Below are 14,143 nucleotides of genomic sequence, written 5' to 3'. Positions count from 1 at the left end.
ATAGTGTTAAAGAAAGTGAAAAACAAAATCCTTGATCTGCTCCTTGGTTTGAATCTCTACCAAAACTGAATGGGTTCTTTCTTAGCCCATGTCCCATCCTTCCAACGTGTTTCATGGAAATTCATTCAGAAATGTTTACCTGACCCTGCTGACAAACAAACAAACCAACCAGCACACAAACAAACACAGAAACAAACAAACAGACAGGGGTGGAAACATAACCTCCTTGGCTGCGGTAACAAAGCTTCAGTCAAATGTGGAACGCGGCCTAATTGTATTCTGCTGGTTGAGTGTTGCTGCACGTCTCCAGCATTAGCATGTCAAGTGTTGTCTGCATGCGAGCAGGAGTCGGCGCTCTCTGCCTCGCCATGCCCTGCTCTCGACTCATAATCAATGACCTTTCTGTTTAAGGTGATGGATGAGGGAGGAATGCAGTGTAAGCATGCTCTCGCCCTCTCCTCACTCTGCTTTGCTATAGTACATGGTCATACATGCTGAGCCCCCGAAGGTCAACAGCCTGCACTGCTGTCAGGTTCTGCAGTATACATGTGTAATTTTGATGAGTGCATGTGCCAATTTCGCATGTGCATGTGCAGACGTGCGTGTGCGCTTCATCACTATCGCTTGTGGAGTTTCCATTGTACTTTGTTACTGTGCATTGTCCATGTGGTTGATGTTGGGTCTTGTTGCTGTGGTTCATGTCTGTGGTGGGTGTATGTATGTCTGTATTTGTCCTCTCTCCAGGCCAGAATGGAGAATGAGATCCTAAATTATAAGGAGCTAGCTGCCCTGCCAAAGATCAAGGCCATATACCAGGTCCAACAGCCAGACCTCATATCCTCCTCATACCAGCCCTACCACAGATACACGTCTGATGACAGGCTAGACACTTACGGCTATGGGGAGGTACTACTGTCACACACTCCGGGCCAAACATTGGTCTTATCACTGCAGAAGAAACGGTTTTTAGGATCTTTAAAATCTAAGAATTTATTGTATTTTTGTTTGTTTGTATGTTTATTTGGTCAATTGGATGGAAGGCATATGATTTGCTAAGGTACAACTGTTCCTGAAAGTATTTACTCAGCTGTCAGCTTGAGAATCTTGTTGTCCATAAAACATGGGGACATAATTATAGGGGCATAAAATCAAGATGACTGTTTCACCAAACTTCTGTTAAAGCCATGCTTAGTTCTAAGGGAGGTCTGTTAAATAAATCTAAATAATGTGCTTGACATTATAGTGTACATTTTCTAGTCTATGTTTGAATTTACAGATGGTGGACTTTGCTGCCAATATGCAGACGATACATTTTTATATCTGGCCTATTACAAAATATTTTTACCACCTAGCATGAGGTGAAATATACTTGTTGGTTTATGCACTGATTAAACCAAAGAGATTTATACAGTTAAGTAGTTAACAGATTTTAGAATAATATATCTTTGTTCCATTAAGCGAACTCCACCACAAATGATATATTGAGGAAAGTTTTTTTTTCTTTTTCTCCCGTTAATAAAGATAACACGTGATGTATAATATTTCATCCCCTCCTTTGCTACACAACAAATAACAATTCTCTTCTCTCTGCTGGTTCTCCAGTCGCTCGGGACGCTCTCTCCCTATTCTCAGGTAAGCATTCTTCCTCCCTGGGTAATTAACAGAGCACTTACAGGACGAGTTTAAACAAGTGAGCTCATTGGGACCTGTCACTAAGCTATTTGTCTCCCCGCTGCCCCTTGCTTTTCTCTCCCCTCTCATAAATCCTCTTTGTCTTTGTAGGACTATGACAGCCTGGATATCAGGCAGAGGCGGTGCTCCAGTCCAGGTTACATAGACTCGCCGACATTTAGTCGTCAAGGCATGTCACCCATCATGCCTCGCTCTCCACAGCACTACGTCTACCCTGGTGAGTCGAGGAACATTTCTGCCAGTTACTTCTGAGCTTAGCAAGAGTCGGTTGAATAAACATACTAAATCAACTGGATCGTGACTTTTGTAATGTGAAATGTACAACAGCACTCACCACGGTTCTGAGCTGATAATTGTCTTTTGAATTTTAGGAATTCTCTTTTGTAGTAGAGGTCAATTAAAGGATTATCTAACATTTAGCTTGAGAATAAGTTGAGCTGATTGATACCACTCGAAAATCTGTCTGCTTAGTGTGAAGCTAATGTCAGCAGCCATTTATCTTAGCTTAATTAATGACTGAATATTGGGCTGGAAGCTAATATGGTTCTGGTTAAAGGTTACAAAATCCATTGGATTAAAAAAGCTTTTCTGGTCCAAGAGTTTGCTCATTTTATATATAGGCAACAAATATGCCCTTATATCAGTATATACAAATCTGCCAAATTAGGGCAGAGTGTCGTTTCACTTCTCCTTAAAATACTAACGCATCCGCTCAGTTGCTGTCATTTCATACAGCTCTTGCACATGTGCATTGACACTGTAATAACCACAGGCAAATCAATAACCTCTGTCATTACACAAGTGGAAAAGTTCCCTTCTATAATATGAATGAATGTTTGGGCTGTTTAGTTTTCATCTGCATGTGTCGAGGTCCTCTCTTTCACGCTCACGTTTCCTTTGCTGTGATTGGCTGTGGCTGGCTGCAGGCTCTGAGAGTGGCAGGAGTTCACCTTATTACAGCCAAGAGGGCCGGCCAAGCACACCCACCACAAACCAGCCCCCTAAACATTTTCATGTACCAGGTAGGAACTCCTCATCCCCTCATCGCCTTACACACTCTCATGTAGACTTTTCTTTCTACTGCCCTAGGAGGATTACTTCAGCCATTACTCACTAATGCAAATTATTCAGAAAGGTCACTTTTAGTTTTTGTGGGAAGGAGGGGGTGTGCAAATGTGACTATGTCGTATTTTTTATAGCGCTCATAATTGCTCTGGCATATTCTTCCCCTTACACAGCGTCTTTACCTTCCTTTACAACCATAGACCTCCACCGTCTCTCCTTCTTTGGTCCCATCACCTCATCCTCTCACTCCCCCCGTTTCACCTCTTCATCTCCTCTTTCTCTCCTCAGCCGCAGGGGACCCCAGCATCTACGGGAAGCCTCCTATCTATAAGAGAACGGGTACAGTGCAGTTAGCCCCGCCTTAGCCTGCCCGTCCTGCTGTCAGTTTAGTCCTGCTGTGTTTGAGTTCTCCGTGTAGATGTGTTCACAGACCTGTCGATGTTCTTCAACAGCCCCTTGTGCTTCAGCATTGATTAATATTGATGTCCCAGTTGTGGTTGAAAATGAAGCCGCCGAACAAGTGATCAATGGAAAAGATCTAAAAATCCACAAACAGAGGTCGACTTGTACGACTTGTTCTAAAATTGATGATAACGATTAAATGGACGTGTTGCACTAGTAATGTAAAGGAGCGATGTTTAGCGTGCGAGCCACAAGCCACACACGTGCTCGCCTGCTGCTGCGTGCAGACCCCACACAGCACGACAGGTTCTTGTCAGCAGCTAGGGCTGGAAGAGGCCTTGAATGAAGGAACAGTTGCTCAGGCGTGCCAAGTGTTGAGTACTTTTGGCTCTGAGGACACACAATTCTGCAGAATAGAACAAAGCATTGCACCAAAACACAGTGGAAAAATGAATTACCACTTGAATTTATATTTACTGTGGAGACTTCTCTTTATTTCCTCAGTCTAACTTGGTTAGCCAGCGACCAGTGTGTGTTTCACCGGATAGTGTGGTTGTGTATTTAAAGGATTTTGCAGACAACTGTTGTGCTCACTTTTGTAGAAAACAACGAGTGTGCGAAAGGGGACGTCTGATTCCTTAATTGTGTGGATTTATGTTGTCGTTCAGTCAGTTAGCATGGCAGCGCTGCTAGCACAAGACGCTATTTTTGCCTCTTTCCTTTTTACAAGTCATTAAACTTAAATGCAGGTTGGCAGTCCGGATCGCGTGCACTGAGTATAAACATTTATAAGACACTCTTCACTACCCCCTCGTCACATTACAGTGGGAATCTCAGCTCAGATCCCCTGATGGAGGATCGTTTATCTTACCTGTTGTCCTGCATGTTACTCTGTACCGTGTGTGTTGGTATTTGTGGGTTAGTTCCCCTCGACACCCTCACCCCTCGTTGTTAGTCAGCTCAAATTAGTACATCACCGGCCATAATGTGTCACAGGAAGTAATGAACCTTCAGTATCTGCTGTACACAGCAAGATCAACAAACCTTGTTAAAACTCTGACTTTCAGCCATCACTTCTCCATCAGTCATATTGATCCCTGCTCGTAATTAATGTCTTCCTGAACAGATCCTGATTATTATTTCCTCTTGTTTCAGCACTAAACATGATTGATTTAAATTCAAACAGACACGTGGAGTTGCTGTGCGCATCAATGGCCCGTTGCGTACTAATCAGTTAACCAGTTTGCTACCTGTATAGAAAAGAGACTGTATAACACCACCACTGTTTTGCTGAGTGTGTCCTTGAGCTCCGTACGGGTAGCAAATCTTTCACCCTGTCACATCTCCCTCTGGGATGCTCCAATAATATTTCCCTTTTTCTTTTTCACCTCTGTTTGTATTGCGCCCAATCACTTTACTCACTTCCCTTCACCTTCTGCTCCACTTTACCCGGTGACCTTGCCGCTGTAAGTATCTCCCTCCTCTCGCTGTTTCACTCACTGTCCGTGGAGTAGACATCTCATATGTCCCGTCTGTGCGTGGTCGGTGTTTGTGATCCCATGTGTCAGGATATTGTATAACCATACGTCCAGTGACAGGATGATCTGAACATCTGCCTTTGGTGTCATGGTGCATCATGTATATAGGAATTCAATGGATCATGGACCGGGGCCCGCATGGCTTATGGCTAACAGAGTGAAGAGCGATCCATCTGACATTACACTGCATGTCACCCCCATTGACTTCCATTGACTGTGCTTTAGTGCAGAGAGGCATCAATATCATCGCCTCACACCACTCATGAAGCCACCTTGTGCCGCGGGCCGAACAGTAACTGAACTCATGTTAATACTGACTAATTTCATCCCGCTGGCTGAAATATTGATCTTCTCTGACAGGAATGGGGGGAGGATGACTGTGGATTGGTCGGGTGAATGTAATTCTCTCACTGCTGTGATGTTCATTGACACATTTTCCTCCTGAACACACTGCAGTGACAGTCTTGTGGCAATAGAATGGCATTTTGGGAAATACACGGATTTGATTTCTTGCTGAGAGCTTTGTGAGAAGATCAATACCACATTCATGTCTCTCCGTTAATATGAAGTAATATGGAGTCGGGATACGTCAATTTTCGGTTTCGCATAAAGGCTGGAAGCAAGGGAAAACAGCTAATGTAGCCCTTTAGAATAGTAACTAAATCCATGTTGCAATACCTGTAATGCTGGCTGGTTGACATTTTATATCTTCCTATACAAAACCAGGGTGATTGGAAATATTATGCTGCAAAAATATTTTCATTGAAAACTAGGAGCATGTGGAAACAGCTAGCACAAAAAATATTTTCAAACATCGAGCACAGCGACTTCATGTAGCTTTGTCACTGTGACGTTGTCAGTTATCATAGAAGGGGCCGCTACTCCCCCTTGTTTTTTATTATTCTTATATTCAGGTTCATAATATAGATTTGGGTCATTACTTAAAAGGGTTTGTGTGCTCTGATGCTCAGAAAACACACAGCTGTCCTCATACTGTCCATTGCTGCAGGTCCTCTTTTCAGCTTCTGTCTGAAACGTTTGGGATTTGTACGAAATCCCCCACTCACTCACTTTTCCCTACTTTAACTATATAGTGACTATTATATAGAGGTCTATATAGTGAGCTCGTCAGGAAATTTAAAAAAATGCTTTCAGACACAGCTCTGCAAATTTTTCTCTGCACCGCTAATGACATCATCGACGCAGGATTAAGACGTTCAACAACAACAACGTCGTTCAGCGGAAAATCCCATAGTAAATTTCACATGTTTATTTTACACTATTAATACTTTAAGGTAAAAAAAAACATATTGAATGACCATCTGTTAAAGCCCAGTCTCCTCTGATTGGCCAGCTGGCCCGTGCGTGAGAATTGTTCGACTCCTTTCCGGCTTTACCTGACTTATTTAGAAAGAATTACAGACGTGCTAATTGGCCAACATTTTTCGAATACTTTTCAGACCATTTACCTACTCAAGAACCTACATGACGCACAGGAGGAAAGAAAAACTGAAGAAGCCTCATATTGCTCCTTTACTCAAACATGATGACAGGTTATTTATAGCGCTTCAGATGTGCTGGTATTCGGGTAATTTTATTTTGACCTGTACAGCAACAGGCTAGTTGTTTCCCTGCTTCCTTTTACAGTAACCTTCCCCCTGCTCCAGCTTCCTCATCATATTTCCCAAAATCCCAGCTATTCTTTTCCAGACTTTGGTCCTGTCTGCTTTTCTTTTCTTTCCTAACTCATCCCTTTCTTCGCAGACAATCACTTGGACGCAGCCACCAAAAGCAGGACCAGCGAGGACATCCTCAGATCCTCCAGGCTGTCCACCTACTCTCCTGAGCCATACACCCAGTCAGAGTGTGACTACTACCCCTACAGCAGCTCCCCCAGGGGTAAGAAGGATCATATAACGGATTCTTGAGCGACAAGCTGTGTAGTTATCTCCCATTTCTTTGCATTTTCCACTGGACCAAACACAGACATACCGTAGGAGTGCAGGTTGACTTCGTACGTCTGTGTTGTCACATTTATTCACTCGCCCACTCTGTTACTGCGTTCCACTCTGAGCTCTATATTCAACCAAGGGAATCTCTTTCATCTCTTTGCTCGCTCAGCCTATCGTGTGCCGAGAAGACGCTTCTCGACAGGTGGAGATGAAGAGAGTTGGAGTAACAGTCTTCAAAGAGTAAGAGTTTCATTATTGTATGTCTCACTTTCTCCATCATGAAGAAGAGCCCCTCCGCAGAAACACCCATAAGTAACGCACTTCCTTTTCTTCGTATGATTCTTAAACTACCCTCCTTTTCTTTAGTTGCTTCTCTCACCATCTTTGCAATCACCCTACATTAAATTAGCAGTTTTCCCTAATGTCTCCCTCCGTTTTTGTCCCCCCTCTGTCTGCCTCTCTTCCTTGTTCTCTTTGCACCCAGATTGGGAGTGGCATCGGGAGGTTGATCCTCAAGGAGGAGATGAAAGCCAGATCTGGTTCCTATGACAATGACCCCTGGGGCAGCGCGAGGAATTCTCGTTGCGGGAGCAAGGAAGCGCTCAACACCACAGGCTACAGCACCACGGCATACAACAACACCGTCAACGGCTGTAAGGATCCACCCTGCCCCCTATGCCTCTCCCTCTTTTCTCTGTTCCTGCAAGTTACCACATCTTAATGTGCAGCCTTTTTATGAGCCCCTACGTATACTGTCATCTGGGTTTGAGGCCAGGGCGTCGGGTTGTGGATGCAGGTCACAGAGGGTCATGGCTGCTTTAGGCTGGATGGTTTATTGACGTGGAAAGATGCTGTGAGGGGAGAACAGCTGCTGCCAAACCTGCTGTGGCCCCGGCAGCGGCAGCCGCACCAGATGTGTCCCGTCGTCGTTTTGAGGATATCTGATCATTCTGAGCATTTTAAGCTACAGAGCGTTCAACCAGGTGTTCACACATGCCAGATGTGAATCCACCAGAGTTGTTTCTGTTTGTAAGCTCCGCTGGTCTCGCAGCCTATAGTGGCGGAGTTGTTTCTTCCTCTGACGCTCAGACACTGGTCCGTCTTCATCTCCATCCAAATGTCCCCCCCTTTACATACTTCCTTGCTCCATCAATTTCCCCCACCTCTCATCTTTTTTCTCTCCTTCCACCCTCTCCTGAAATTGCCCTCTACTCTCTTACGTCTCCATCTATGCATCCGTCAGTCCGTGTAGCTGCGTGTTCCTCGCTCTCTCGCTCTCTCGCTCTCTCGCTCTCACAGCTGGTGTCCCACATCCTGTTTTATTTATGAGCGGTAAGATCTCTCATTAAAGCCGTTTCTCAGATGGGAGGGAACACAACCGAACCAGGACTTCTGCTGGCTGCGGTTGAAAGGCAACAAAGGCTTGTAACCAGACAAGCTGTGTGGTGCGATTAGATGGTGGGAGTGTGTGGTCTGTTTTTTTTGTGCCGGTGTGATTGTATGTTTTTCAGTTTTTTCCCCCTGAACCAGTCTTGGCCTCTTTCTGCCTTATTGCCACTTTGATGTTTTGTATTCCTCCCAGGCCTTGACGGGAGCCCAACTTGCTCCTGTTCTGTTTCTTTGTTAAGACTCAAACTCGACAGATGGCTGTCAAATCTCTTCAGCAATTTTCTGAATATATTTTAAGGGAGTTTAATCAAAATTACAGAATAAGATGGACAGAGCGGGGAAGATTAGAGATGCTGCAGCTTTTGTGTTGTTGTGCAATAAGGAAGATAACATATATTCATAACTGTATGATTTCTTTATGTCACAGCTCCACGCTCTCAGTACAACACTGACACTGGTGAGTTTATCATTTATATTAATATTCTCTAGCTGCTTTTAAATGTTTGATGAATTTGTTTGCACAGTATTATGTGCACACATCTGGAACATTGGGATTTTTGCATTAGTCATGAGCGCCATCTTCTGGCATTGTCAAGTCACTGTTATCTGATTTTAATGTACCAAACTGGATGAAGATTTTAGCAACTGCTTTTGGAATTATTTTATATCTGTTTACTGTGTTTTAGATTTCGTTTGCAAGTCGGCCTCACTGCCAGGATATAGACGCAATGGCCTCCAGAGGGTAAGACTGCAGCATGGAACACATGACGTGATTTTAGGTTTTTATGTGTCTTACATGTTCTTAAGAAAACTGAATGTATTGTCCATCTGGCTGTTCTTAACTGTCCCTTTATGCGTGTGCAGCCTCAGAGTGCAGACTGCTACCAGTACCAGTACGACAGTGCCAGTGAGGTCAACTGGGGAAGCAGAGGTAATTTAATCTAAATTTAAATCACCTAACACTTATTAGATTGAAGCAATTAATTCAAAGCTGCTTTTCTTCTCTTGTACTGACTTGACTCTGTTTTTTTCTCTCCCAGCAGAGTACAAGGTAAGGTTTTAACATAATTACTCCACTAATAAATTCCATGCAAGCATGTCAGCCTCTACGTTGAATAATCCAAGTTACCATGTCCCTGAAATCTGATGAAGCATCGCCGCCTCTCCTTCCCTGCAGATTTACCCCTACGAAGCCCTCATTGTCACCACCAGGGGGCGCAACAGGGTGCCCAAAGACGTAGACAGAGCCAGACTGGAGGTGAGTTATGAATGTGTCCTCAGGCTCAACTGTGCTGAGAAGACGTTGGCCCGGGTCCAGTTTCAAACTGGTTGCCAAGGTTTTAGAGACCCTAAAGTCCCCAGCAGAACCACACCCATGTAATAAAGTGCTGACAAGCCCAAGCCAAGGTCTCTCAAAAGAAAACAGAAAAATTCAAATTTGTGGTAGATTTTTTACATACAAACACCTTTATATATTTTTTATCTTAATTTAGTTTTTGACAAGTGACTTAAAACATTAAGTTAATTACTCCTTACCCCTTACCCATATACAAATATATTACATTACTATACTCATTGTGCAGCAATGGAATTCAATTAAATTAAATCAACTCTCTTTACTCAGTTCTCAGCCCCGGTCAAATTCTCCTCATGTTTACACACATCGAGAAACTACGTAGAATGACTCTCAGCAGAGGAGATACCTTCAGTCCTCTTATGAAACCACATTTAAATTCACTAGATCCAGATGTTTTATGGGTCCGCCTCAAATTGCGCAAACTCATAAATATCAGTCTTCTAAATATCCCAATTCACACCAAATTTTAAATGCTTCTTCCCTGACCCACACTTTATTTTTCCACCTGAGTGATGGTCCTTTCAGCGTTTTTTTGTGTTATCCTGCTAAATAACCGACAGAGAGCTCAAGTAACACGAATGAAATCATAACCTCGTTTGGGTAATGACTATTTACCTTAGGTAATTTATTGCAGTTTAACGAGTAGGCCGCCGCACAATTTGGACAATTGACCATCCAGACAGTAGCAGAACTCCAGACAGCCCCGAATGGAGAAACACCCTCTATCTCTAAAAGACAAGAGAGTCATGTGGCAGCGTTTGGAAATCAACCAACTTTGAAATTAACAAGTCGAGCCCAAAATGTTGCATGACTGGGATGAGCAACTGTTGTGTAATTACTGGACTTGAAATTGTACTCCCTCACACTTGACATTAATGAAGGCAAGTTCTTTGTAATGCATTACTTCACATAACGTATTAATGTCATCAGTTATTGCCCGACACTGGTGATATGTGTGAATGTATCACTGAATGTTAACAAATATTAACAAGGATTTAACCTTAACTTTCTCAATAGTATCTACAGACCTGTTGTTAAAAGAGTGTATAACAGATACATGTTGGACCTATAACTGTGTGTTGTCCCTGTGTTCTCAGCGTCACCTGTCCCCAGAGGAGTTTGTACAAGTGTTCGGAATGACAGTGGAGGATTTCGACCGCCTGGCTCTGTGGAAGAGGAACGAGCTGAAGAAGCAGGCTCGACTCTTTTAGCGATGTTCACACATCCGCCGAACGCCGCCCTAAGCAGAGCCGCAGACTTTACTGACTGTAGGAAGGAGCGAGAAGAAGACTTCGACTCACTGTCACTGCCATGGCTGACAACCTGTTCTAGATCTCCTCATACGACGAACCAAATTCTGGTCACAGCAGCGTGGACTTGTGGGAATGCCGAGGGAGGGCCACAGAGACATGATGCACAGCAAGTTAGGTGGTGCAACTGCAGCTGTGTGCCGGGCTGGAGTGTTTGCAATAGAAACTGTAGTGTTGTGCTTTTTCCTGAGCCTGCAGGATGAAGGAAGGCCTCGCGAGGGGGCCGTTTGTGACCAGACCCGCAGTACCTAAAACACATTGAGGAGAATTTTGGTTTTGCCTTATTTGTAATGCTCTCTTAGTTATGAGTGTGCAGCACCAGCAATCTGAATGAGTAGAATGTAGATACAGCATATCATTTCTGACACTTTATCAGTGCGAATGATTAGATGAGAGGAATGAGTATGTGAGCCTGCAGCATCACTTTGCTTTGGTTTCTAAAGATGCGTTTTGTTTACCTATTCCCCCGCTTTCGCTCTCCCACATTTAATACTGTGTACCTCTGGTTTAGACTAATTGATACACACACACACACAAAAAAAATACACAAAGCAATCCGAGGTGAACTTATACAAATGTTTGTGTGACCTGCCTGGATTTGTGTGAAAAATAAAATAAAACAAAACAAAGTGAGGATGCAAATAAATGGATTCGCAGATCACTTCCATGTAACATTCTGGTCCAGTAGTGAAGGGCCATGAGTAGATGCAGTTCACTGTGCAGCTGTGTGGTTAAAAGAATGTGCAAATCCATTTGATGTAATAGATGAAGGAAACATCAGTTCAGTCCTGTTCCACATTCTCCAGCTCATTGCAATACAATTGTGGCTCAATGTTTTGTAGGAAGAGGACTGTAGTCATTCATACATTTTAATTCACTATTATTTATATTCTGTTGGGATGATGATAATCCAATAATTTTGTAACTTCAGAGATTATATTCACTCACATTAAAAAATGCTCTGCAAGGTATTTAACACGCTGACGAAGATCCAGGGTTGTTGAAGACTTTACTTCCTTTGAATACTTTTAATTTTTGATTTTGTCACTAAAAATTAAACTTTGAATCAGAATCTGTGTCCTATCATTTATATTTGTGAGCCATTCATTTCTACTATATTTTACTGTATATAGATCACTCTCATGTCTGTAAGGTAAATTAATCTTTCATGGATGGAGAGATGGAGAGATGGATTGATGGATGGATGGATAGACAGAGAGATAAATAGATAGATGGATGATATTTCAACTATAAGAAGTGGTGAAAAATGTCTCTCAGTGTGTGTGTGTGTGTGTGTGTGTGTGTGTGTGTGTGTGTGTGTGTGTGGGCCTGAAGAGACTCCCTAACCCACCATATGGTGACAGACTCTTCTGTGCAGAATAAATGTAAAAGTTGTCTTACCTGTCTGGTTTTTCTCTAACTCCTGAGTGACTCCCCTGAGATGTTCCTCCAGGTTCAGTTTTCTCCTGTGGGCAATTTTCAAATTCTACAGCTACACCACAAACACGCTCACAAAATAAATACATTATATTATATTATACATGTATAATATTATAAATTATTTTACTATCTGCATCCCTCTTTATTTTGTCAAATTAAGATAATACTAATTTTTTTCAATTAATTACATGACCTGAGCTTAAAAGTTAAATATTTAATACTTTAATAAATCAAACCAACACTGTACTTCATATTCAATATTTAAGACTGCATGAAGCACAGGAGTTGCATCTCTAAATTGAATTCTGGTTTGAAAAATAAAAACACAAAATGTCTAATGCTTGACGGTCATTACTCCTCTACACCAGGTGAGGGCAGTGTAGCGCGAACAAACGTCACTGGTTTTAGTAAATAAAGAAATGTTGATGGAGCGACATCATACAAAGACATGATGTTTGACTGTGTCGGCGGTTCCATGTGTTTTTTGACCAGCATGAGGAGTGTAAAAAATGACTATTAGTTTATTTTTACATTTTATCCAAAGAAAAATCAACAACCTTTCCATAAGAATTCTGATTTCTGCAGGCTGCTTGAATCTTTAATGGCTACACATAATTTGCTGTCCATCATCCCACAGTGCATTATGCAAAGCTACCACGGCTCACACTGTTGTCATCATGTGTTAAGACTTGATATTGTCCATTTGAGGAAAAGACAAATTTATTGATATTGATTATATCAATATCCGTTGATACTTACTAGGTAGAGGGCTTTTGCATAATGTTTGTTATGGTTTGGTTCTATACAAATAAAATGTTATTGAAACTTGAAATCGATTATAACCAATTAGTGGTTTTCACACAATAAATGACATAATCCTGTGTGAATTAATGTGTTAACATTTCAATATCACCTGATGATGATTCCCTGGGTTTGTAGGATACAATATGAGACAACTCTGAATTAATTTGGGGGGTTTACAGTAAAAACATAGCAGCTCTCATTAGGAGTAATCTGCTTACTTTGTACTAACTTCTAAAAAATCTGCTCAGAAAACATTTTATATCTGCACACATTTCGTCTTTGTGCTAGTTGACCCTTAAGTTGTTTCATAAAAGACAGATTCCAATCAAATGAGAACAAAATGACACCAGACCTACTGACAGACAGAGAGTGGTGTTGCCTCACATGCTCTCTCAGAAATAGAGACAGAGTTCAGGAGTCACGGGGGTTGCTGGATTGCAGGCTTTCACAACATCATTGTTTAAAACAGAAAACAGGGAGGAAGCTGTAATACCTTTGGCTCATCTATGAATGTAACACTAAAGAAATGTGGGAGCATTCCTGGGGTTTGTTGAGACAAGTTCTGTGTGCGGGTGGAGAGAGACGGCTCAGAGTCTCAGCTGTTACTCAAGGGTTCACTGAGTCTGAGTTCATCATCTTTCAGCATGTTCCGGTAAAAAGCAACAATACAGATTTTACACATGAGATATATAAATATATATATGTTTTATATTACATAGAATAATTATTCAGTTTAGTCTTTGAAGAACACAATCACCTGTTCTTTCCTATGGTATTTAGTTCTTGTTTTCATTAGAAGTGTCTTCACTTTACTATCTCCACATCGATCAGACACACACACACACACACACACACATACTCCTTTCTCTCATCCTACCTGTTTACCCAAGGTTACCAAGCAGTAGTTTATTTGGTTGGTTTGAGTAGAAAGAAGACAAATACATTTTATACACAGGAGAAAAGAGAATAAGAAATGCAGATATTGATAATGTAGTAAAATGTAAGTAAATTAAACACTGTCCATAATATAAGTGGGGGAAAATATAAGGAGAGATTCTTGCCAACTATAATATGGAGGAGTCAAATATTATATTTCAAATGTTTGTTTTTTATTTAGGTTTTTTTCCCCAAGTTCGGTCATTCTGATGTAATTTTATATATATAGGATACAGTGTTGCCCACTCATGTGACACC

The 14,143-nt window shown here is 41.9% G+C and overlaps 1 protein-coding gene across 1 annotated transcript in view; it reads left to right on the top strand.

Annotated features, from left to right (window-relative positions):
• ablim3 (actin binding LIM protein family, member 3) overlaps positions 1-11,714 on the top strand; it is a 45,303-nt gene extending 33,589 nt beyond the window's left edge. Inside the window, exons 10-22 of the mRNA XM_053429087.1 lie at positions 745-906; positions 1,603-1,632; positions 1,783-1,909; positions 2,619-2,714; positions 6,462-6,596; positions 6,819-6,889; positions 7,134-7,302; positions 8,466-8,495; positions 8,725-8,780; positions 8,903-8,969; positions 9,082-9,089; positions 9,216-9,296; positions 10,493-11,714. Of these exons, the coding sequence (XP_053285062.1) occupies positions 745-906; positions 1,603-1,632; positions 1,783-1,909; positions 2,619-2,714; positions 6,462-6,596; positions 6,819-6,889; positions 7,134-7,302; positions 8,466-8,495; positions 8,725-8,780; positions 8,903-8,969; positions 9,082-9,089; positions 9,216-9,296; positions 10,493-10,606 (1,146 nt within the window). The 3' untranslated portion in view covers positions 10,607-11,714. The remainder of the gene's footprint in view (positions 1-744; positions 907-1,602; positions 1,633-1,782; positions 1,910-2,618; positions 2,715-6,461; positions 6,597-6,818; positions 6,890-7,133; positions 7,303-8,465; positions 8,496-8,724; positions 8,781-8,902; positions 8,970-9,081; positions 9,090-9,215; positions 9,297-10,492) is intronic.
• Positions 11,715-14,143: the final 2,429 nt, after the last annotated feature.

This window comes from Pleuronectes platessa, chromosome 8 (genome assembly GCF_947347685.1).
Source record: "Pleuronectes platessa chromosome 8, fPlePla1.1, whole genome shotgun sequence".
In the NCBI taxonomy this organism is placed as follows: Eukaryota; Metazoa; Chordata; class Actinopteri; order Pleuronectiformes; family Pleuronectidae; genus Pleuronectes; species Pleuronectes platessa.
The sequence above is the reverse complement of the archived record's forward strand: the minus strand, read 5'-3'. Positions and strand labels throughout refer to the sequence as shown.